General features: G+C 70.8%; 5 protein-coding genes and 1 long non-coding RNA gene across 6 annotated transcripts; 3 read left to right on the forward strand and 3 right to left on the reverse strand.

Annotated features, from left to right (window-relative positions):
- The first annotated feature begins 114 nt into the window (after positions 1–114).
- Positions 115–3,879, forward strand: GCDH (glutaryl-CoA dehydrogenase). Its single transcript, XM_074857510.1, has 10 exons — positions 115–191; positions 388–528; positions 904–966; positions 1,507–1,677; positions 2,246–2,375; positions 2,464–2,683; positions 2,763–2,866; positions 2,945–3,070; positions 3,153–3,313; positions 3,388–3,879. Exons 1-10 carry the CDS (start codon positions 116–118, stop codon positions 3,477–3,479), a joined length of 1,284 nt encoding a protein of 427 aa, XP_074713611.1. The 5' UTR covers position 115; the 3' UTR covers positions 3,480–3,879.
- A 198-nt stretch (positions 3,880–4,077) lies between these two features.
- SYCE2 (synaptonemal complex central element protein 2) lies at positions 4,078–6,342 on the reverse strand. The gene is made up of 3 exons (XM_074857509.1): positions 5,701–6,342; positions 5,208–5,373; positions 4,078–4,464 (listed from the first exon to the last, which is right to left on the reverse strand). Exons 1-3 carry the CDS (start codon positions 5,811–5,813, stop codon positions 4,270–4,272), a joined length of 474 nt encoding a protein of 157 aa, XP_074713610.1. The 5' UTR covers positions 5,814–6,342; the 3' UTR covers positions 4,078–4,269.
- A 131-nt stretch (positions 6,343–6,473) lies between these two features.
- On the reverse strand, positions 6,474–9,573 carry FARSA (phenylalanyl-tRNA synthetase subunit alpha). The gene is made up of 13 exons (XM_074857505.1): positions 9,301–9,573; positions 9,086–9,223; positions 8,907–9,005; positions 8,676–8,794; positions 8,504–8,596; positions 8,267–8,395; positions 8,079–8,194; positions 7,907–7,991; positions 7,714–7,813; positions 7,466–7,634; positions 7,315–7,392; positions 6,737–6,851; positions 6,474–6,645 (listed from the first exon to the last, which is right to left on the reverse strand). The coding sequence occupies exons 1-13, from the start codon at positions 9,556–9,558 to the stop codon at positions 6,540–6,542; spliced, it is 1,605 nt and encodes a 534-aa protein (XP_074713606.1). The 5' UTR covers positions 9,559–9,573; the 3' UTR covers positions 6,474–6,539.
- Positions 9,574–10,140: 567 nt separating this feature from the next.
- Positions 10,141–13,453, forward strand: CALR (calreticulin). The gene is made up of 9 exons (XM_074857508.1): positions 10,141–10,486; positions 11,452–11,553; positions 11,637–11,840; positions 11,918–12,012; positions 12,090–12,299; positions 12,381–12,494; positions 12,591–12,734; positions 12,821–12,913; positions 12,990–13,453. Exons 1-9 carry the CDS (start codon positions 10,156–10,158, stop codon positions 13,170–13,172), a joined length of 1,476 nt encoding a protein of 491 aa, XP_074713609.1. The 5' UTR covers positions 10,141–10,155; the 3' UTR covers positions 13,173–13,453.
- A 146-nt stretch (positions 13,454–13,599) lies between these two features.
- Positions 13,600–17,808, forward strand: RAD23A (RAD23 homolog A, nucleotide excision repair protein). Its single transcript, XM_074857495.1, has 9 exons — positions 13,600–13,779; positions 14,410–14,571; positions 14,668–14,846; positions 15,129–15,184; positions 15,553–15,680; positions 15,786–15,861; positions 16,360–16,490; positions 16,571–16,726; positions 17,262–17,808. Exons 1-9 carry the CDS (start codon positions 13,708–13,710, stop codon positions 17,373–17,375), a joined length of 1,074 nt encoding a protein of 357 aa, XP_074713596.1. The 5' UTR covers positions 13,600–13,707; the 3' UTR covers positions 17,376–17,808.
- On the reverse strand, positions 16,786–17,317 carry LOC141938603 (uncharacterized). Its single transcript, XR_012627335.1, has 2 exons — positions 17,146–17,317; positions 16,786–17,055 (listed from the first exon to the last, which is right to left on the reverse strand). It is a non-coding gene; the product is annotated as an uncharacterized LOC141938603 (long non-coding RNA).

The following is a 17,808-nucleotide window of genomic DNA, read 5'->3' on the forward strand; positions in this document are numbered from 1 at the left end:
TGTCCCTGGGGGTGTTCAAGGGTCTTGGGGAGCTCTAGGAGGGTGGTTCGGGGGGGGGGGCGCTGGGGGCAGTTGCGGGTCCCTGGCTCAGCTGCCGCCCCCCCCCCAGACCCCCATGGCGCTGCGATTCGCCGCCCCGCTGCTGCGCCTGGTCCGGAGCGGCGTCCGCTGGGGGGGCACGGCCCCCCCCCCCGCAGGGTGAGTGCGGACGGGGGGGGCCGAGCCCCCCAACTGCCCCCCCCTTCCCCTCCCGTCCCCCAAAACCTCCCTGACCGTCTCCCTCGCTGCTGGGGGGCGGGGGGGGGGCACACGCGTGGGGCAGCCGTGGCGCTGCTGCTGACCCGCCCCCTCCGCGGTGTGACCCCCCCCCGCACCCCCCCCCCGCAGCCGCGGCCGCCTTCGACTGGCGGGACCCGCTGGGGCTGGAGGGGCTCCTGTTCCCCGAGGAGCGGCTGCTGCGGGACGCGCTGCGCCGGTACTGCCGGGAGCGGCTGCAGCCCCGCGTGCTGCGGGCCAACCGCCACGAGGGTACGGCCCCCCCGCACCCCCCCGCGCCTCGGCTCCTCCCCCGACCCCTCCCCCGCGTCCTCAGGTACCCCCAGAGCCGCTCACCCCCTCAAACCCATCGCCCCCTTCCTCCCCTGGTATCTGCACCCCCCCCTTGGTGCTCCCGCGACCCCCCCCCCCCCCCCCACTCCCCGTTAACCCCCAGCACCCCCGAGTTACCCCCCAGCACCCCCAATCCTCCCCAGCGACCCTCCTGCCCCTGAGCACCCTCCCTGCAGGGCCCTGGGTGGCTAAAGTGGGGGGGGCAGGGGTGGGGGGACCCCCCAGCCCCTCTCAGGGGTCCCCACTTCCCCCCCAGCTCAGCCACCCTCACACCCCACTGTGACCCCCCCCCAGTCTTTGACCGGGAGATCGTGTCGGAGATGGGGGAACTGGGGGTGCTGGGCCCCACCATCAAAGGTAAGTGGGGGGCAATGGGGGGACTGGGACCCCCCAGAGGGTGGGGGAGACTTTGGGGGGGCTGTGGGGTCCCTGGGGGGGAGTTGAAGTCCCCCCAGAGACAGCAAGGAGCTGGGGGGCTACGAGAGGTGGATGTGGGGGTCCAGGGACACCCATGGTGTTACCAGGTGTGTTATTGGGGGGTCCAGGGTGCCATAGGGGAGTGTTGGGACCCCTGGAGGGGGACTGGGGTGCCCCCAGGGGTGCAACAAAAGGGTTTGGTGGGGTTGGGGGGGCAGTGGTCCTCCTTGGGGGTGTCTCTGGGGGGTGCAAGGTCCTCTCATGGGGGGTAGGAGGGTGGTTTCGGGGGGGCAGAGGGCTATGGGGGATGGGGGGAGGTGGGCTGGGATTCCTGAGGGGGGGGGGCCCAAGGGTCCCTGTGGGATGACGCTGTCCCCAGGGTGAGGAGGGGGGGCCCAAGGGTCTCTGTGGGGTGACGCTGTCCCCAGGGTGAGGCGGGGGGGTGCCGGGGGGGGCTCCACGGGGTGACGCTGTCCCCAGGGTACGGCTGCGCGGGCACCACCTCGGTGGGCTACGGGCTGGTGACGCGGGAGCTGGAGCGGGTGGACAGCAGCTACCGCTCGGTGCTGAGCGTCCAGTCCTCCCTCGTCATGCACCCGATCCTGGCCTACGGCACCCCCGCCCAGCGCGACCGCTTCCTGCCCCCCCTGGGTGAGAGCGGCACCGAGGGGGGGGGCACGGGACGGGAGCAGGGTCTGCGGGGCAAGTGGGGGGGCCATGGGGCAGGAGGGGGGGTTGTGGGGCAAGTGGGGGGCCACAAGGGAGGGGCAGGTGTCTGTGGGGTGGGAGGGGGCTGTGGGGCAGGAGAGGGGGGGCCATGGGGTTGCTGGGGTCCCCCCTGACACTGCCGCCCCCTCAGGGGCTGATAGAGCCCAACCACAGCAGTGACTGGGGTGGGGGGGGCTCTGGTGGGCCATGGGGCGGGGGGGGCATGGGACAGGAGTGGGGTCTGGGGGGCAGGAGGGGGGTTTGTGGGGCAGGGGGGGGCTTGTGTGGCAAGTGGGGGGCCACAAGGGAGGGGGGGGGTGTCTGTGGGGTGGGAGGGGGCTGTGGGGCAGGAGAGGGGGGGCCATGGGGTTGTTGAGGTTCCCCCTGACACTGCCGCCCCCTCAGGGGCTGATAGAGCCCAACCACGGGAGTGACTGAGGCGGGGGGGGCTGGGGGGCAGGGGTGGGGGGCATGGGGGTCCCGAGGTCCCCCTGACGCCCCCCCCCCCCAGCGCGGGGGGAGCTGCTGGGGTGCTTTGGGCTGACGGAGCCCAACCACGGGAGCGACCCGGGGCGCATGGAGACGCGGGCGCGCTACAACCCCAGTGCCAAGACCTACACGCTGCGGGGCTCCAAGACCTGGTGAGCCCCGAACCGGGGGGGTGGGGGGGGGACGGGGACCCCCCCCGACCCCACCAGCCCCACCCTGACCCCCCCCCACCCCACCCAGGATCACCAACGCGCCAGTGGCCGACCTGTGCCTGGTGTGGGCGGTGTGCGAGGAGGACGGGCGGGTGCGGGGGTTCCTCCTGGAGCGGGGGATGCCCGGCCTCAGCACCCCCAAAATCGAGGGCAAGTTCTCGCTCCGCGCCTCCGCCACCGGTATGATCGTGATGGACGATGTGGAGGTGCCGGAGGAGAACCTGCTGCCCCACGCCGACGGGCTGGCGGTAAGTAAGGGGGGCCGGGGGTGCGGGGGGGGAGCCCCCGCTGCGGGACGGGGGCCCCGGTGACACCCGCTCGCCCCAGGGGCCCTTTGGCTGCCTGACCCACGCCCGCTACGGCATCGCCTGGGGCGCGCTGGGCGCCGCCGAGGCCTGCCTGGAGACGGCGCGGCAGTACGTCCTCGACAGGTAACGCCGGGGCTGGGGGCGGTGCCCGGGGGGGTCCCGCCTGCCCCCCAGCCTCACCGCCCCCTCCCTGCACCGCAGGAAGCAGTTCGGGGGGCCGCTGGCGCGCAACCAGCTGGTGCAGAAGAAGCTGGCGGACATGGTGACGGAGATCGCGCTGGGGCTGCAGGCCTGCCTGCGCCTCGGCCGCCTCAAGGACGAGGGCAGGTGGGTGCTGCCGCGAGGCGCCCGGAGCTGGGGGGGGGTTGGTGGCGGTGGCGGAGCGGTGGCAGCGTCCCCGTCCCCGCAGGGCGGCCCCTGAGATGGTGTCGATGCTGAAGCGCAACTCGTGCGGGAAGGCGCTGGCCATCGCCCGGGAGGCGCGGGACATGCTGGGGGGGAACGGGGTCTGCGACGAGTATCACGTCATCCGGCACCTGATGAACCTGGAGGCCGTCAACACCTACGAAGGTACCACCACGCTGGGGGGGGGTTGTGGGGTCCCGACGGGCACCCCTGAGGCCTGGCCGCTCCCTCGCCCGCAGGCACCCACGACATCCACGCGCTGATCCTGGGCCGAGCCATCACCGGCATCCAGGCCTTCGCCCCCGGCAAACCGCCAGCACCGCGGGGCTAGTGGGGGGACACCGCGCCGGCGGCACGGGGCTGCGACGCTCTGCGGCACGACCGGCCCTGCGCTGCCGGGATGTCACCCGTGGGGGACGTGTCCGCTCCTCGCGGGGAAGGAACTGAGGAGACGGCACCAATGACCGGACCCGCTGTCACCGACCGGACAAGGTATCGCTAAACAGACCCGCTGTCCCCAACGGGACCTGCTGTCACCGACAGGACTCACTGTCACCGACAGGACAAGGTATCGCCAGACAGACCTGCTGTCACCGACGGGACTCGGTGTCCCCAACGGGACCCGGCAGCGTGGTTGTGCCAGGCTTTGCCGCGGAGCCTCTTGGTCGGTGAACTGCCCCGGTGCCTTTGCCATCCTCACGGCCACTCGCCAATAAAAGGTGGAAAAGCCACCCTGCCCCGGCCGCCGTTCGTCAGCACCAGCCTCATCAGTATTAATTAAGCCGCCAGTATTAATTAAGCTCCGCCGCCGGGAGGGGGCTCTGCTTCAGCCTGTGCTGTGCACGGGGGGTTTGCCCTGGCAGGCGGCTGGGAGCGCGTGGGCAGCGGAGCCCTGGCAGTGCCCCGGATTCAGCCTTTGGGGTTTTTTTGCTCTTTTTATTCATGCTAAACCTGAACACAAGCAGAAAAGCCCTTTTGGGCAAAAATCCCCCTTTCCCACTCGCAGCCGCCCTTGCACAGCAGCAGCAGGCAATGCAAACAAACCCCGCTCGCGGGGCTGGCAGGCGGCCACAGGGGCTCCCGTGAATTTAGGGGGGGCCCCTGCAGATTTGGGGCCCCGGTCAGGTCTCGGGCTGCAGGCAGAGGTCACGATAAGCCGCCTCCACAGTGAGACAGACCTGCTGGAGCTCGGTCTTGGCCTGTCCCACCCGCTCCATCACCTCCTCCAGCTCCTGCAGCCGCTCCTGGATCAGCTTGTTGTGGAGGTCGTAGAGGTGGAAGACCCGCTCCTCCAGCTGTTCCGCCAGCCCCGAGACCTGCCGCGCCGGCGCGGAAAAGGCGGAAAAAAACAGCTTTTGCTGCCGTGCGGGGGTGGGCAGCGCCACTGGCATGGCCGGCGCCCGGCTGCTGTCCCCAGAGGGGGGTGGCAGCTGCAGCCTCCCCGTGCTGGCGCAGCTCCCAGCCTGGCTTGGCTGCTGCCACCGCCAGCTGCGCCCACGGTAGCCGGAGCGCCGGCCACGGTAGCCACCGAGTGCCGGGTCACCGCGGGCCGCAGCTGCTGAGGCTGGGCCGCCATCTGCGCGTGGGCCTGCGGGAGCCCCCCGCTCCCGCCCTGCCGGCACGGCCCCCCCCGGCTGCCGTGAGCAAAGTCCAGCGCGGCACGCAGCCGAGCGAGGACGCCAAGGGCAGCCAGCGGCTGCGTGGGGACGGGGGAGCCATTGGCGTCCCCTCCGCTCCCCAAAGCGGGGCCGGAGGCAGCTGCAGCCACCCCCGAAGGGGCTGGGGGTGCTCCCCTCGCCCCGGCAGCGAGCGCCGGTGCATACGGCACACCAGGCTCTGCAGCTGGCGCCCGTGCCCTGCGAGAGGCTGCTCGCACTGCGCTCCCTCCCTGCAGCACCTTGTCTCACCGCCCCCCAGCCTGCCGCTAATTCGGGCAGAATAATGCAATTAAACACGTCAAGCAGAGACCGCACGGCAGCGAGGGGCTGGCGTGGGCTGGGGTCTCCTTGCCCGCTGCTCCCCCCACGCTGGCAGCCTCCTGCTGCTCCCTGGCCCCCACCTTCAGCAGCAGGCTCTCCCTGAAGCTTCTCATCATGCTGTGGTCCTCTTTGCGGCTGCTGTTCAGTATGTTGATCAGCTCCTGTGCCCGCTCCTGCAGGCCCCCGAGGCTGGCGTCCAGCAACGCGAAATATTTGGAGGCCTGGCTGTCCAGCGACGCCTCCGCGCTGGGCCGGGGGACCACGGGCAGTGCCTCAGTCCTCGGCCGAAACACAGGACCCAACGTCAGGGTCCTCAAACGTCAGGGACACACACCCCGCGGGGACGGGGCTGTGCTCTGCCCCGGCTGCAGAGGGAACAGCCTGCCCGGCCCTTGTGTTAACTGGGAAATGTTGGGAACCCCGTTAATAAACGTGGTGGCCAGGCAAGGGGTTGTATGTGGCACCCAGGACACCCCTCACTGCACCACCTGCGGGGTTGGCACTCCCCGTATGCTGTTTTTTCCCCAGTTTAGATCAAAACTGTGAGGTAACGGAGGGTGGAAAACGTGTTACCTGTTGGGGTCCTTGCCGGGGGGCTCGTCCCTGCTCAACCCTGCAAAGAAGGGGCTGTCATCCCTCTCCGGATGCGGCTCTGCCTCAGGGCCTTGGCGCTCCTTTCCTGACATACCCGCCCCGGGGGCAGGCGGCCGTGGGGGCCGGGGCACGGCCTGGCTCGGCGGTGGCTGCTGGGGAAGGACTTTCCTGGCTCTGGTGCTGCTGCTCGGGGCCTGCGCTGGGCTGCGACGCCCCCAGCCCCTGGCGGGGTCCCACCGCCGGGCCTGGGGACCTGGGGGCAGCAGCAGGAGCGGGCCTGGGGCGGAGGGGCCGGACCGGGTGCCCGGAGCGCGGGGCGGGGGAGCGGGACCCGCGGCCGCCCCTCACGGCGCTGAGGGGAGCATGGAGGGCGGAGTCTCGGCAGGCGACGGGCACCTCCTCTGACCAATCGGCGGCCCCCTGGGCCGCTGGACGGCCAATGAGAGGCGGCGCGAGAAAAGGCGGGAAGGGCCGGGCGGGACGCCGAGGAGAGCCGCGATGGCCGGTACGGTCCGGGCGCACCGCGGGGGGCCGGGGATGGGTGGGTGAGGCCGGCTGAGGGGCGGGGAGGCGCCCGGAGCCGCCGGGCTGAGGCACCCCGGGGGGTCGCGGGGAGCCTTAGTCAGGGCCGCGGGGCTGGAGCGTCTGTGGGGGCGGCTCTGTGGGGCCGTGGGGGACCCTCGGGAGCAATAAACCCTCCCCGAGCACCGCCCCAGGCGGGGCCCTGCCCAGCACACACACAGCAACCCAGCTGGGCAAAGGGGCTTTATTGAGGGGGCACCCCCGGGAGGAGGGAGCACCCCCCGCGAGGACGGGGTCTAGGCGTCCAGGCGGCAGAGGGGGCTGTCGTAGACCATCTGGAGGTTGACCCGGTGCCCCACCAGCTCCCGGATGTTGTTGATGCCGTACTTGATCATGGTGGGGCTGGCGCAGGAGAGAGGGGGGGGACGGCTCAGCAGAGGCAGGGGTGGGCCCCCCCTCCCCGAGACGGGGCCCCAGCTGCCCCCCCACTCACCGCTCCAGCGAGAGCCCCCAGGCGATGACAGAGATGTTCTCGGGCAGCCCCATGGGCAGCAGCAGCTCGGGGCGGAAGATCCCCGAGTTCCCCACCTCCACCCACTTCTTCAGGCCTGGGGGGTGAGGTGGGGGCCCCCGCCCCACGGCGGTGAGACAGGGGCCCTACTCACAGGGCACCTCAGAGACCCCCCACCTCACGGGGAGCGAGACCAGACCACTCCATATTGGAACCCCAGACACCCCCCCATAGGGGCACCCCAAAGCCCCCCCCTTCAGGGGAGAGGCTGAGGCCAGGCTGACCCCCATCCCCCAGGCCCATCGCAGAACCCCCCACCCCACAGGGGCACCCCAAAGCCCCCCATCCCAGAGGGGACAGAATAAGACTAAGCTGGTTGCCACCCCAAAAAGCCACCCAAGTTCTTTCCTCGCTCTACGGGGCCACGTGCCCCCATGTTCTCCCCCCCTATTCTGTGGGTGCATACACAGACCCCGGGGCTCCTTTGGGGACCCCCGCGGACCCCCAGGACCCCTCTGCTCCATGGAGGGGCCCACGCAGACCCCCCGGTCCCCCCTCACCCTCGTGGTAGCTGAACACCTCCATGCTGGGCTCCGTGTAGGGGTTATAGGCCGGCTTGAAGCGCAGCTGCGTGATGCCTGGGGACAGAGAGGGGTGAGGGGTGCCCTGGGGAGCCCCTGGGTGCCCCCCCTGTTCCGGGACCCCCCGTACCCAGCTTGGTGAAGAACTGCCGGAGGGTGCCCATGAGGTGGCCGAGGGTGAGGCCGCGGTCGGCCACCACCCCCTCCACCTGGTGGAACTCGGCCAGGTGGGTGGCGTCCAGGCTCTCGTTGCGGAACACCCGGTCGATGGAGAAGTATTTCACGGGGGAGAACTTCTCCTGGGGGGAGACAAGGAAGGGGTAGGGTCAGGCGGAGACCCCCCAAAGCCCCCCGTGTCCCCCCCTAAACTCGTCCCACCTGGCGGGCCAGCCGGTGCAGCGCGCGGGCGCTGGCGGACGTGGTGTGGGTGCGCAGCAGGTTCTTCCGCGCCTCCTCCAGCCGCCACTCGTATTTGTACCTGGGGGGGGGGCTCAGCGGGGCGGGGGCATGGCCTGGGGGTGGGGGGCACGGCCCCCCCAACCCGCCCCCTGCCCCAGGGTCTCGCCCTCACCCCTGCGAGCCGTAGCCTCCCTGCGAGTGGACCTTCTTCACCTTGGCCGTGTATCCAGCGGGCAGCTCAGGGGCCTCGGCGGGGTCTGGGGGGGGGGCACATTCACAGGAGGGGGGTCAGCGGGATTTGGGGGTGCCCCCATATCCCACCCCCCCTCGCCCCCAGCACCCACCCTGCAGGAAGAAGGTGTCGTGCTGGTCGCGGGCCGGGTGCTGCTGGGGCTGGAAGAGGGCGTCGAAGTTCCAGAAGGAGCTCTCCACAAAGTTGTCGGTGGGCATCTCCGTGAACCTGGGGGCCACGGCGTCAGGGGGGGGGCCGTGCCCCCCAGCCAGGGGTCACCCCCCGGGGCCCCCCACTCACCCCATCTCCAGGAAGATCTGGCGCAGCTGGGAGCGCACCTTCAGCAGGGGGTGCAGGTGGCCGCAGGCGGGCGGCAGCCCCAGCGCCGCAAAGTTGTAGGGCTTGAAGGGGAGCTGCCGCCAGGAGCCCCTGCCGTGGGGTCAGGGGTCACGGCGGGGTCACAGCGGGGGCAGGGCAGGGTCAGGGGGTCACAGGGGGGGTCATGGGGTCACGGCACGGCCGGCCCCCCCAACTCACGTGGCGATCATCTCCGGCGTCAGCTCCGTCTCCTGCCGCGCCACCGCGGTGCTGAAGGCGCTGCCCTTGCGGATCCAGTAGGACTTGAGGGTGCTGGGGGGGGAGGGGGGGGGTGTCAGGGGAGCACCCCCAAACCTGCCCCCGACCCCCCCGGACCCCCCGCCCCGCTCACACTTCCAGCAGCAGCTTCCGCCTCTTGAGCTCGGTGCGGTCGCGCTCGGGCAGGCTCTGGGCCTCCCCCCGCTGCACCCGCCGCAGGCTCTCCTGCACCCCGTCCTGCACCTCCGCCACCTGCGGGACACCGGGGGGCGCGACGGCCGCGTCACGGGGCGACCGGGGACAGGCCCCGAGGACAGGGCCCCCCCCGGGACACGCGTGGGTCCCCCCGCCCCAGGACACTCACGGCGCGCAGGACGCGGGGGCCGCCGGGCGCCCCCTTCTCCAGACGCAGCCACTTGTTGGCCATGGCCTTGCTGAAGCCCACCGAGCCGCCGGGCAGCTTCTGCGGGGACAGCGCGGCCGTGAGGGACCGGATGACCCCCGGTGCTCCCCCCCACACCTCCCGGTGCCCCCCGCGCTCACCATGGCGTCGCTCTGGGGCAGCCCCTCCGCCGGGAGGCTCCGGAAGAGCCGCACCTCGGGGCTGCCGTCCCGCAGCACCTCCGAACCCTCGGGGCTCAGCTCCCACCGCGTGGCCGCCCGCGCCTCCGCCTCGATCACCTGCGGGAACCGGCCCCGGGGTCAGCGCCGGTACCCGCACCCCGGGGCTGCCCCGGCCCCACCCCCGGCGCTCCCACCTCCCCCAGCGCCTGGAGGCTCTTGACGGCGCCCACGAGTGTCTGGTGGTCGAGGCCGAGCGCGGCGGCCGCCTCCAGGCTGCAGAGGCCCCCGCCGGGCCCCGCCGCCTCCCGCTCCAGCCGCTGCAGCAGCAGCTCGGCCACGCTCGGCGACATCGCGGCGGCCGGAAGCGCTGCCGGCGCCGACCGGAAACGCTCCCGGCGCAAACCGGAAGCGGAGGCGCGGCGGGCGCCATCTTGAGCGTGGCGAGGCGCCATCTTGAGTGTTGCGGGCCCCCCGCGGGGGGCTCTGGGAGGAGGAAGCCGCCAGGCGCTGCGGGAGGGCTGTGACGTCGTGAGGCTGCGGAGTGACGTCACGAGTGACGTCGTGCTAACCACGTACCCCCGCGTGCGCCCTGGGCCCGGTCACCCCCAGACCTGTCACCACAGCAACGTCTGCTCCGGGCCTGCCGCTGTGGTGACGCTGACCCCGGCGCCCCATCGCCATGACAACGGCCCCCGGAGGGACCCCGCGCTCGGTCAGTGGGGCCCCTCGGCCTGCGCCTGCCTGGGCTTCGATGGGCCATGTTACGTCATCATTGCGTCACAGGTCTGCGTTAGGTCGTATAACCCTGAGACGAGAAGGACACTGCCATGGCGGGGCCCCGACCCTCCTCCCGGTGGTATTATGGGATGGAGAGCACCGCTCCCCCGCCGGTGTGGAGGGTGGGGGGCCTGGCCCTTTAAGAGCGCCCGGCCCCACGTGACTGCGGTGACGCACCGGCGGAGGGAGGACAGGCGCGCGCGGGAGGGGGGGGGGCGTCTCCCTCCGAACGCGTGGTCGCTCCTCATTGGTCGTCGTGCTCAGCCAATGGGATGCGGCCATCTGGGACGCCAACGTTCGGGGGCGCCGGCGCCGCCGGCCAGCGGGCGGCCGGCCAATGGGAGCGGGCCCTGCGCGGGCACGGGCCAATGGGCCGGGGCTGGGGGCGGGCCGAGGGGCGGCGGGCACATAAAAGGGGGCGCCACCGCCCCCCCCCTCCGCAGTGCCGGGCGCCGCCGGGCCGGGACACAGGGAAGGATCGGGCCGCGCCGCCTGGGACCGCCGCCATGAGCCGCCTCAGCCTCCCCGTCCTGCTCGGCGCCCTCCTGGCGCTGGCGGCGGCCGGGCCCACCCAGTTCTTCAGGGAGGAGTTCGGGGACGGAGGTGAGGGGGGGGGCCGGGGCGGGGGTCCCCGGCGGGGAGGAGAGGGCGGGGCCTGGGGGGGAGCCGTAGTGTCCCCTGAGGTGACGGGGACTTGGCGGGGGGCGGTCCTGAGATGGAGGTGGGCTGCGCGGACCTGGGGGGGCCCCTGAGGTGAAGGAGGGGGCTGTGGGGACCCAGCGTGTTCTCTGAGGTGAGGGTGGGTACGGGGGAGCCAGGAGGCCTCCCCTGAGCTGGAGCTCAGGGGCTGTGGTGGGGGGTGTCCTAGTGGTGGGAGTGGGTGAGGTGTGAGGGGTCTCACCTGGGCAGAGGAGGCGGGTTATTGGAGGGGTGGGGGGTGTGAGTGCTCTGGGTGAGCCCTCGGGTAGGGCTGGGGGAGATAAAGGGTGCTGAGAGGTCCGGGGGAGGGTCAGGGGTCAGGAGAAAGGTAGAGGGAGGCTCAGGGCCCACGTGGATGGGAGTCTGGGGGAGAACCTTATGTAGGAGAAATGCACTGGGCTGGGGAGTGGGGTCCTGGGAGGATACAGGGGGCTGAGGTCCCCCTGAACTTGGGGGGGGCAGAGAGGTGGTGGGTGGATGTGGGCTATCAAGAGTGGGGGTCATGCCAAGGCGTAGGGGCTCCTTACTGGAAGGTGACATGTGGGAACTGCAGGGAGGCCGGACAGCAGCTGGGTCACACTGCGGGTTTGTCTGTCCCTGGGACCCCAAATCCTCCTGCAGCAAGAGACACCCCAGGACCCAGGTTCCCTCTGGGGCACCCAGCAGTGGGGGGAAAAGGGGGAGGAGCGATGTGGGGCCCCCCAGCTCTGGTGTGGGTGCAGGTGGGCAGTTGTGCTCGATGGGCTCCTCTGGAGCGTGACGGGCCTGGCTGGGAGCTGCCCAGCTTCCGCCTCTGCGCTGGGGGGGATCAGACGCCCTGGCCGTGGGCGGGGGGGGGATGCAGGGTCCTGAGCGCTCCCCTCCTGCAGACGCCTGGACCCGCCGGTGGGTGGAATCGAAGCACAAGCCCGACTACGGCCGGTTCGTGCTCACGGCTGGGAAGTTTTACGGCGACTCGGAGAAGGACAAAGGTGAGGGGGTTGTGCCGGGTGGGGACCCCCGGGGCCGGGCTGTGCCGGCTCCTCCCCTGCCCCAACGCACCCACGTCCCGCAGGGATCCAGACGAGCCAGGACGCCCGGTTCTACGCCATCTCCTCCCGCTTTGAGCCCTTCAGCAACCGGGACAAGACGCTGGTGGTGCAGTTCACGGTGAAGCACGAGCAGAACATAGACTGTGGTGGTGGCTACGTCAAGCTCTTCCCGGCCAGCTTGAGCCAGGAGGACATGCACGGCGACTCGGAGTACAACATCATGTTTGGTGGGTGCTGGGACCCGCCCCCAGCCCCCCGTGGTGGTGTGTGGAGCCCTCCCCCTCACCTTCTGTGTCCCCTCCAGGCCCTGACATCTGCGGCCCCGGCACCAAGAAGGTCCATGTCATCTTCAACTACAACGGGAAGAACGTGCTGATCAACAAGGACATCCGCTGCAAGGTGGGCGGGGGGGGCACAGGGTCCCTGGCCCTGCAAATGGGGGTCCCTGGCCCCGCTGAGCCGCCCCCTCCCCACAGGACGACGAGTTCACCCACCTCTACACGCTGGTGGTGCGGCCCGACAACACCTACGAGGTGAAGATCGACAATGGGCGGGTGGAGTCGGGCAGCCTGGAGGAGGACTGGGACTTCCTGCCCCCCAGGAAGATCAAGGACCCCGAGGCCCGGAAACCTGATGACTGGGATGAGCGGGCCAAGATCGATGACCCCGAGGACACCAAGCCTGAGGTGGGGGGGGGGCTCTGGGGGGGATGCTGGGGGGCTCGGGGGGGGGCTGCGGCAGAGCCCTGACCCTGCTCGGCCCCCCAGGACTGGGACAAGCCCGAGCACATCCCTGACCCCGATGCCAAGAAGCCGGAGGACTGGGATGAGGAGATGGACGGGGAGTGGGAGCCCCCCGTTATCCAGAACCCTGAGTACAAGGTGAGGCTGGGGGGGGGTCTGCAGGGGGTCTTGAGGGGATGGGCTGGGCCGTGCCCCCCCCCCCACCTCCCTGACCCCCCCCTGTGCCCCCCTCAGGGTGAGTGGAGGCCCCAGCAGATCGACAACCCCGACTACAAGGGGAAGTGGGTGCACCCCGAGATCGACAACCCCGAGTACAGCCCCGACCCCCACCTCTACGCCTACGACAGCTTCGGCGTCATCGGCCTCGACCTCTGGCAGGTGGGTGGGGCCGTGGACACCCCCGACCCCCCCCCCCCACCCCCCCAAGTCCCCTGTGCCCCCCCTGACCCCCCCTTCCCCGACAGGTGAAGTCTGGCACCATCTTCGATAATTTCCTCATCACGGATGACGAGAAGCTGGCGGAGGAGATCGGGAATGAGACCTGGGGGGCCACCAAGGTAGGGGAGGGGACAGGGCTGGACCCCCCGGGACCCCCCATGACCCCTAGTGCCTCCTGACCCCCCTGTCCCGCAGGAGGCGGAGAGGAAGATGAAGGAGCAGCAGGACGAGGAGCAGCGGAAGAAGCAGGAGGAGGAGGAGAAGCAGCAGAAGGAGGAGGAGGGGGACGAGGAGGGGGACGGGGACGAGGAGGAGGAGGAGGATGAGGAGGAGCCCGAGGCCGAGCCCGAGGAGGCGGCCCCGCGGGACGAGCTGTGAGGGGCGGCGCGGCCCGGCCGGCCCCGGGGCGGGACCGTAATGTCTCTGTGAGACCTGGACTCTTTTCTATGGGCGCCGCCGCCCGCCCGGCCGCGGGGCCCCCGCGGGGCGAGGACTCAGGACCGGCGCCGGGCCCGGTACCGGGGGTGGGGGGGGGCGCGGGGCGGGGGCTGGGGGCGGGACACCCCCGCGGTACCGGCGGGGGGGGTGGGGCTCCGCGGGCGCACGTGACTGTACGGGTGTCGCGATCCGGTTTCTATTAAATTAACGCTCGTCCCGGCCGCCGCCTCGGCTCCGCTCACTCCGCCCGCGCCATCTTCACCCCCGCCCGCCGCCATTTTGTGCCGCCGCGCGCCTCACGTGACCGGGCTCCGCGCCTTTTTCCCGCGTCACGTGACGGGGACGGAGGCGGGCCAGGCCCGCGCCGTGACGCACTTCCGGCGGGTCGTCACGTGGCGGAAGCGGCGGGGCGCCTAAGATGGCGGCGGCGTGAGTTGCATGTTGTGGGGCCGCCGGGAGGAGCCGCCGCCGCGCCATGGCGGTGACCGTGACGCTGAAGACGCTGCAGCAGCAAACCTTCAAAATCCGGATGGAGCCGCACGAGACGGTGAGCGCGGCCCCGGGGGGGGGCGGGGGCGGGCGCGGCCGGGAGCGGCGGGCGGGGCTGGGCCTCCCCCCCCCCGCCGGCCCGCGGCGGCCCCGATCGCGCTCCCGCCCGCCGCGGGGTCCGGCTCCCCCGGCGCTGGGGCCGCGCGGGGCTTCTGCGTCCCCGCGGGGCCGTTTCGGATCCGTCCCCGCGTTCCCCCCCCCACCCCCCCGGCTCAGGATGGAGCCGCGCGCAGGGGGGGGCGGGGGGGGGTCTGTGTCGCGTCCTGCCCCCTTTGGGGAGGGAGGGGGGGGGCGGGTGTCGTCCCCGCTGCGGCGTCAGGTGTTGGGGGGGCGGGTTCTGTCATTAGGCAGCCCAGGGCTCCCCAGTGCCCCCCCGCGGGGGTCCCCTGCGCGCTGGGGGGGTTGAGGAGGGAATTCTTTGTGCGGGGCTGAATATCAGCGGTGGCGAACCGCCCCCCCCGGCTCGGAGCAGCCCCCCGGCTGCCGCCCGCCGCCCCCCAGGGGCTGTTCCTTTGCGGAGCAGGAGGGTGACTCCCCCGGCTCGGCGGGCCCTTGTGGGTTTCGGTGGGACCTCGCGGTTTTGGGGTGACCCGGCTTGGGGGCTGCCCCTGACCCCTCGTGCGCTCAGGTGCGGGCGCTGAAGGAGAAGATCGAGGCGGAGAAGGGCAGCGACGCCTTTCCCGTGGCCGGGCAGAAGCTCATCTACGCCGGGAAGATCCTGAGCGATGACGTCCCCATTCGCGAGTACCGCATCGACGAGAAGAACTTTGTGGTCGTCATGGTGACCAAGGTGGGACCCCCCAGATCCCACCCCAGAGCAGAACACTCCCCCTGCCCCCCCAAAAACCGGGACGCTCCCCCACCCACTCACGACCCCCTCCCACAGGCCAAGTCGGCGCTGGGCACTGCAGCCCCCGAGGCTGGAGCAGGCGGCACCTCGGAGCCTCCCGCGGCACCGGGGCCTCCCCCGGCCGCAGACGCCGTCCCCCCGCCGCCGGCTGCCCCCAGCGAGGAGACACCATCCCATGACCTTCCTCCGCTTGCCCTCTCAGAGCCTGCAGCGGGGTAAGGGGGGGCAGAGCCCCAAGGAGGGGGGGTGGGGGCGTCTAATTCTGTTGGATTTTGTGGCTGGGGGGTGCAGGGGACAGGAGCAGCTGAAGCAAAGCAGCTGGGGGGGTTTAGGGCCCAGCATAGAGGAGATTTGGGGGGAAATAATGGGAATAGGGGGAGAGCGGGGACTGGCTTTGGGCCAGCAGGGGGAGGTGTTGGGGGGGTCACAGGGGGTTTTTTGGGGGCCAGAGCTCCCAGAAAAGCCCCGACTGCCTCATCTCTCTCTTGCATCCACAGCTCTGTTCCCCCCGCAAGTAGCGCGGGGCGCTCGGCCGATGCTGCCTCCACCCTCGGTGGGTGCCAGGGGGTGGGAACGGGGGGTCCCCTGGGTGAGGGGAAGGAGGGGGAGGGATGTGGGGGGGAATCCCTGGAGGGTGTGGACTTGTGGTCCCCAGAGGGGTTGTGGGGTGGGGGCTTCTCAGAACGTGGTGGTCACTGGGAGGGGGAGGGCTCTGGAATGGGGGGAGGTGGGGGGGCGGGTGGCGGAGAGGGGGAGGGGTCACAGAAAATGTTTTGGGGGTCCCTTGGTGAGGGAATGGGACAGATAAGTGGGGGTCTGTGGAGTTTGGGGTCCTTGTCACGGGTAACTGGGAGGGGTGGGGGAGGCGAGGGTCTTGGGGCCGGGGGGGTCCCAGGGCCAGCGCTGACGCGGGACCGGCAGTGACGGGCTCGGAGTACGAGACGATGCTGACGGAGATCATGTCGATGGGGTACGAGCGGGAGCGGGTGGTGGCTGCGCTGCGTGCCAGCTACAACAACCCCCACCGCGCCGTCGAGTACCTGCTGACGGTGAGCTGGGGCGGGGGGGGGTGCGGGGGGGGGGGGGTTGTCCCGGGGAGTGGGTGGGGTTCAGGGCCCCCCCTGACCCCTGCCACCCCCCACCCCCCCCCCCAGGGCATCCCCGGCAGCCCCGAGCCCGAGCGCCCCCCGGTGCAGGAGAGTCGCCCCCCGGAGCAGCCGGCGCCTGAAGGTGGGTGGGGGAGGGGGCTTCTGCAGGACACGCCCACGGGGCGGGGCCGCGTCTGGCCACGCCCCCAAGCGGCTCTGACTTGGGTGGTGCTGGGAGGGTCCCCTCAGGGCGGGGCTCGGGGCTCCTCCCTGGTGGGTGGGCTGGGGCTTGAGTGATGTGGCCACCAGGGGGTGGGGTCTGTAGGCTCCACCCCTTGGGGGTGTGGCCAAGCACTAAACACCACCCCAGCGTGGCACCACCCACTTCCCCCCCACCCAGGGCTGTGGTGCTACCAGGCCCTTCACCGTGTGGGGGCGTGGCCTGAGCAGCCCCCCGCCCCTTCATGGGCGTGGTCACTGTGGGGCGTGGCTGTGCCAGCCCCCACCCCCTCGAGCAGCACCTGTGGGGGTCCCACCTCGGGGTGGGTGTTGAGGCGCCTCCTGCAGGGGTGTGGGGTGTGTCCTGGCCGGGCCCCTCCCTGTGGGAGGGGCTTCACCATCTGGCCCCGCCCCCCCACAGGGGAGAACCCGCTGGAGTTCCTGCGGGAGCAGCCCCAGTTCCAGAACATGCGGCAGGTGATCCAGCAGAACCCGGCCCTGCTGCCCGCCCTGCTCCAGCAGCTGGGCCAGGAGAACCCCCAGCTGCTCCAGGTACGCGACACCCCCTCCGGGAACCCCCCTGGGACCCCCCCCCTGCCCCGGCACCCCCTGACTCGCCCTCCCTCCCCCAGCAAATCAGCCAGCACCAGGAGCAGTTCATCCAGATGCTGAACGAGCCCCTGGGGGAGCTGGGTGACCTCGAGGGGGAGATAGGCGCCATCGGGGACGAGTCCCCCCAGATGAACTACATCCAGGTGACGCCTCAGGAAAAAGAAGCCATAGAAAGGGTAAGAGCGAGGGGACACCACAGGGGGGGCAACATGGCGGCACTGGCTCTCAGACATCAGCAGGGTGCAGGGAGATCTTGGTGTTAGTAGGGATCAGAGTTAACAGTAGGGCTGATCTGTGGACACGAGTCACTGCAGGTAATTTACAGCCATCAGTAGGGACCAGAGTGTACAGCACTGAGGAAGTCGGGGAAACGACCCACCTTTAGAGGTATTATTAAGACCCAGACCTAATGCTGGTGGGAGGTGCAGTATTCTTATAGCTGCTAATAATGGGAGCACTTGGGCTGTAGTCACTAGGCTCCAGAGTTAACAACAGCAGAAAGCAGCTGTCAGGGAAAACCAGAAACGCACTAACTGCTTTTCAGCCATCGCGAGGAGCCAGAGCACTCTTAATTCATAACGTGTACGGAGCTAACCTCGGGGAGGACGCAGTGACAGCTATCCTTAGGCTCCAGAGTTAACCATGGCAGTGGGAAGCTCGCCCTGCCCTGGGGGTGTCAGTAGGGCCCAGAGTGAACGTTTCTCCCTGCAGTTGAAGGCGCTGGGCTTCCCCGAGAGCCTGGTGATCCAGGCCTACTTCGCCTGCGAGAAGAACGAGAACCTGGCGGCCAACTTCCTGCTCAGCCAGAACTTTGACGATGACTGAGGGGCTGGGGCAGGCGCCCCCCACCCTCCCCCCACCTCTGGGGGAGGGGGGAAGGGGGCCCACGCTGCCTCCTGGGGGGTCCCACCGCAGTGGGGAGGGGGGGGGGGGGGGCGGGACACACGCAGCTCCACGCAGCCCCCCCTGGGGGCTGGGGCTCTGTCCTTGGGGAGGGGTGGGACCGGGACCCCCCCTGGGCCCCCGCCCCGCCCCTCCCCAGGGAGCGACAGCGATGGGTGGAGCCCCTGGAGCGCCCACCCCCCCTCCCCTCCCCCACAGAGGGGGGGGCTCAGCAAATCGCTTTCTCCTGTCCCCCTCCCCCCCCCCAACCCCCCCCCTTCCCCCGTTGGGCCCCGGGGGGGTGGGGTGGGGGCAGCGCTACGGGAAGAACCACAACTCGGGGGAAGAAGAGATTAAACGCAGAATTTTAAAACCA

Source organism: Strix uralensis, unplaced genomic scaffold (assembly GCF_047716275.1).
Source record: "Strix uralensis isolate ZFMK-TIS-50842 unplaced genomic scaffold, bStrUra1 scaffold_219, whole genome shotgun sequence".
Taxonomy (NCBI): domain Eukaryota; kingdom Metazoa; phylum Chordata; class Aves; order Strigiformes; family Strigidae; genus Strix; species Strix uralensis.

Coding starts and splice junctions, on each gene's coding strand:
- FARSA (XM_074857505.1), bottom strand. CDS start 9,558: ATGGCGCCTCGCCACGCTCAAGATGGCGCCCGCCGCGCCTCCGCTTCC. Junction 9,006..9,085: donor TGCCCCAGAGCGACGCCATG/GTGAGCGCGGGG, acceptor CTGTCCCCGCAG/AAGCTGCCCGGCGGCTCGGT. Junction 7,814..7,906: donor GGAGGCTACGGCTCGCAGGG/GTGAGGGCGAGA, acceptor CCCCCCCCCCAG/GTACAAATACGAGTGGCGGC.
- GCDH (XM_074857510.1), top strand. CDS start 116: ATGGCGCTGCGATTCGCCGCCCCGCTGCTGCGCCTGGTCCGGAGCGGC. Junction 967..1,506: donor GCTGGGCCCCACCATCAAAG/GTAAGTGGGGGG, acceptor CGCTGTCCCCAG/GGTACGGCTGCGCGGGCACC. Junction 1,678..2,245: donor CCGCTTCCTGCCCCCCCTGG/GTGAGAGCGGCA, acceptor CCCCCCCCCCAG/CGCGGGGGGAGCTGCTGGGG.
- CALR (XM_074857508.1), top strand. CDS start 10,156: ATGCGGCCATCTGGGACGCCAACGTTCGGGGGCGCCGGCGCCGCCGGC. Junction 12,013..12,089: donor ACAAGGACATCCGCTGCAAG/GTGGGCGGGGGG, acceptor CCCTCCCCACAG/GACGACGAGTTCACCCACCT. Junction 12,300..12,380: donor CCGAGGACACCAAGCCTGAG/GTGGGGGGGGGG, acceptor TCGGCCCCCCAG/GACTGGGACAAGCCCGAGCA.
- RAD23A (XM_074857495.1), top strand. CDS start 13,708: ATGGCGGTGACCGTGACGCTGAAGACGCTGCAGCAGCAAACCTTCAAA. Junction 13,780..14,409: donor GGATGGAGCCGCACGAGACG/GTGAGCGCGGCC, acceptor TCGTGCGCTCAG/GTGCGGGCGCTGAAGGAGAA. Junction 15,681..15,785: donor CCGTCGAGTACCTGCTGACG/GTGAGCTGGGGC, acceptor CCCCCCCCCCAG/GGCATCCCCGGCAGCCCCGA.
- SYCE2 (XM_074857509.1), bottom strand. CDS start 5,813: ATGTCAGGAAAGGAGCGCCAAGGCCCTGAGGCAGAGCCGCATCCGGAG. Junction 5,374..5,700: donor CCCGGCAAGGACCCCAACAG/GTAACACGTTTT, acceptor CCCCCGGCCCAG/CGCGGAGGCGTCGCTGGACA. Junction 4,465..5,207: donor GGGAGAGCCTGCTGCTGAAG/GTGGGGGCCAGG, acceptor CCGGCGCGGCAG/GTCTCGGGGCTGGCGGAACA.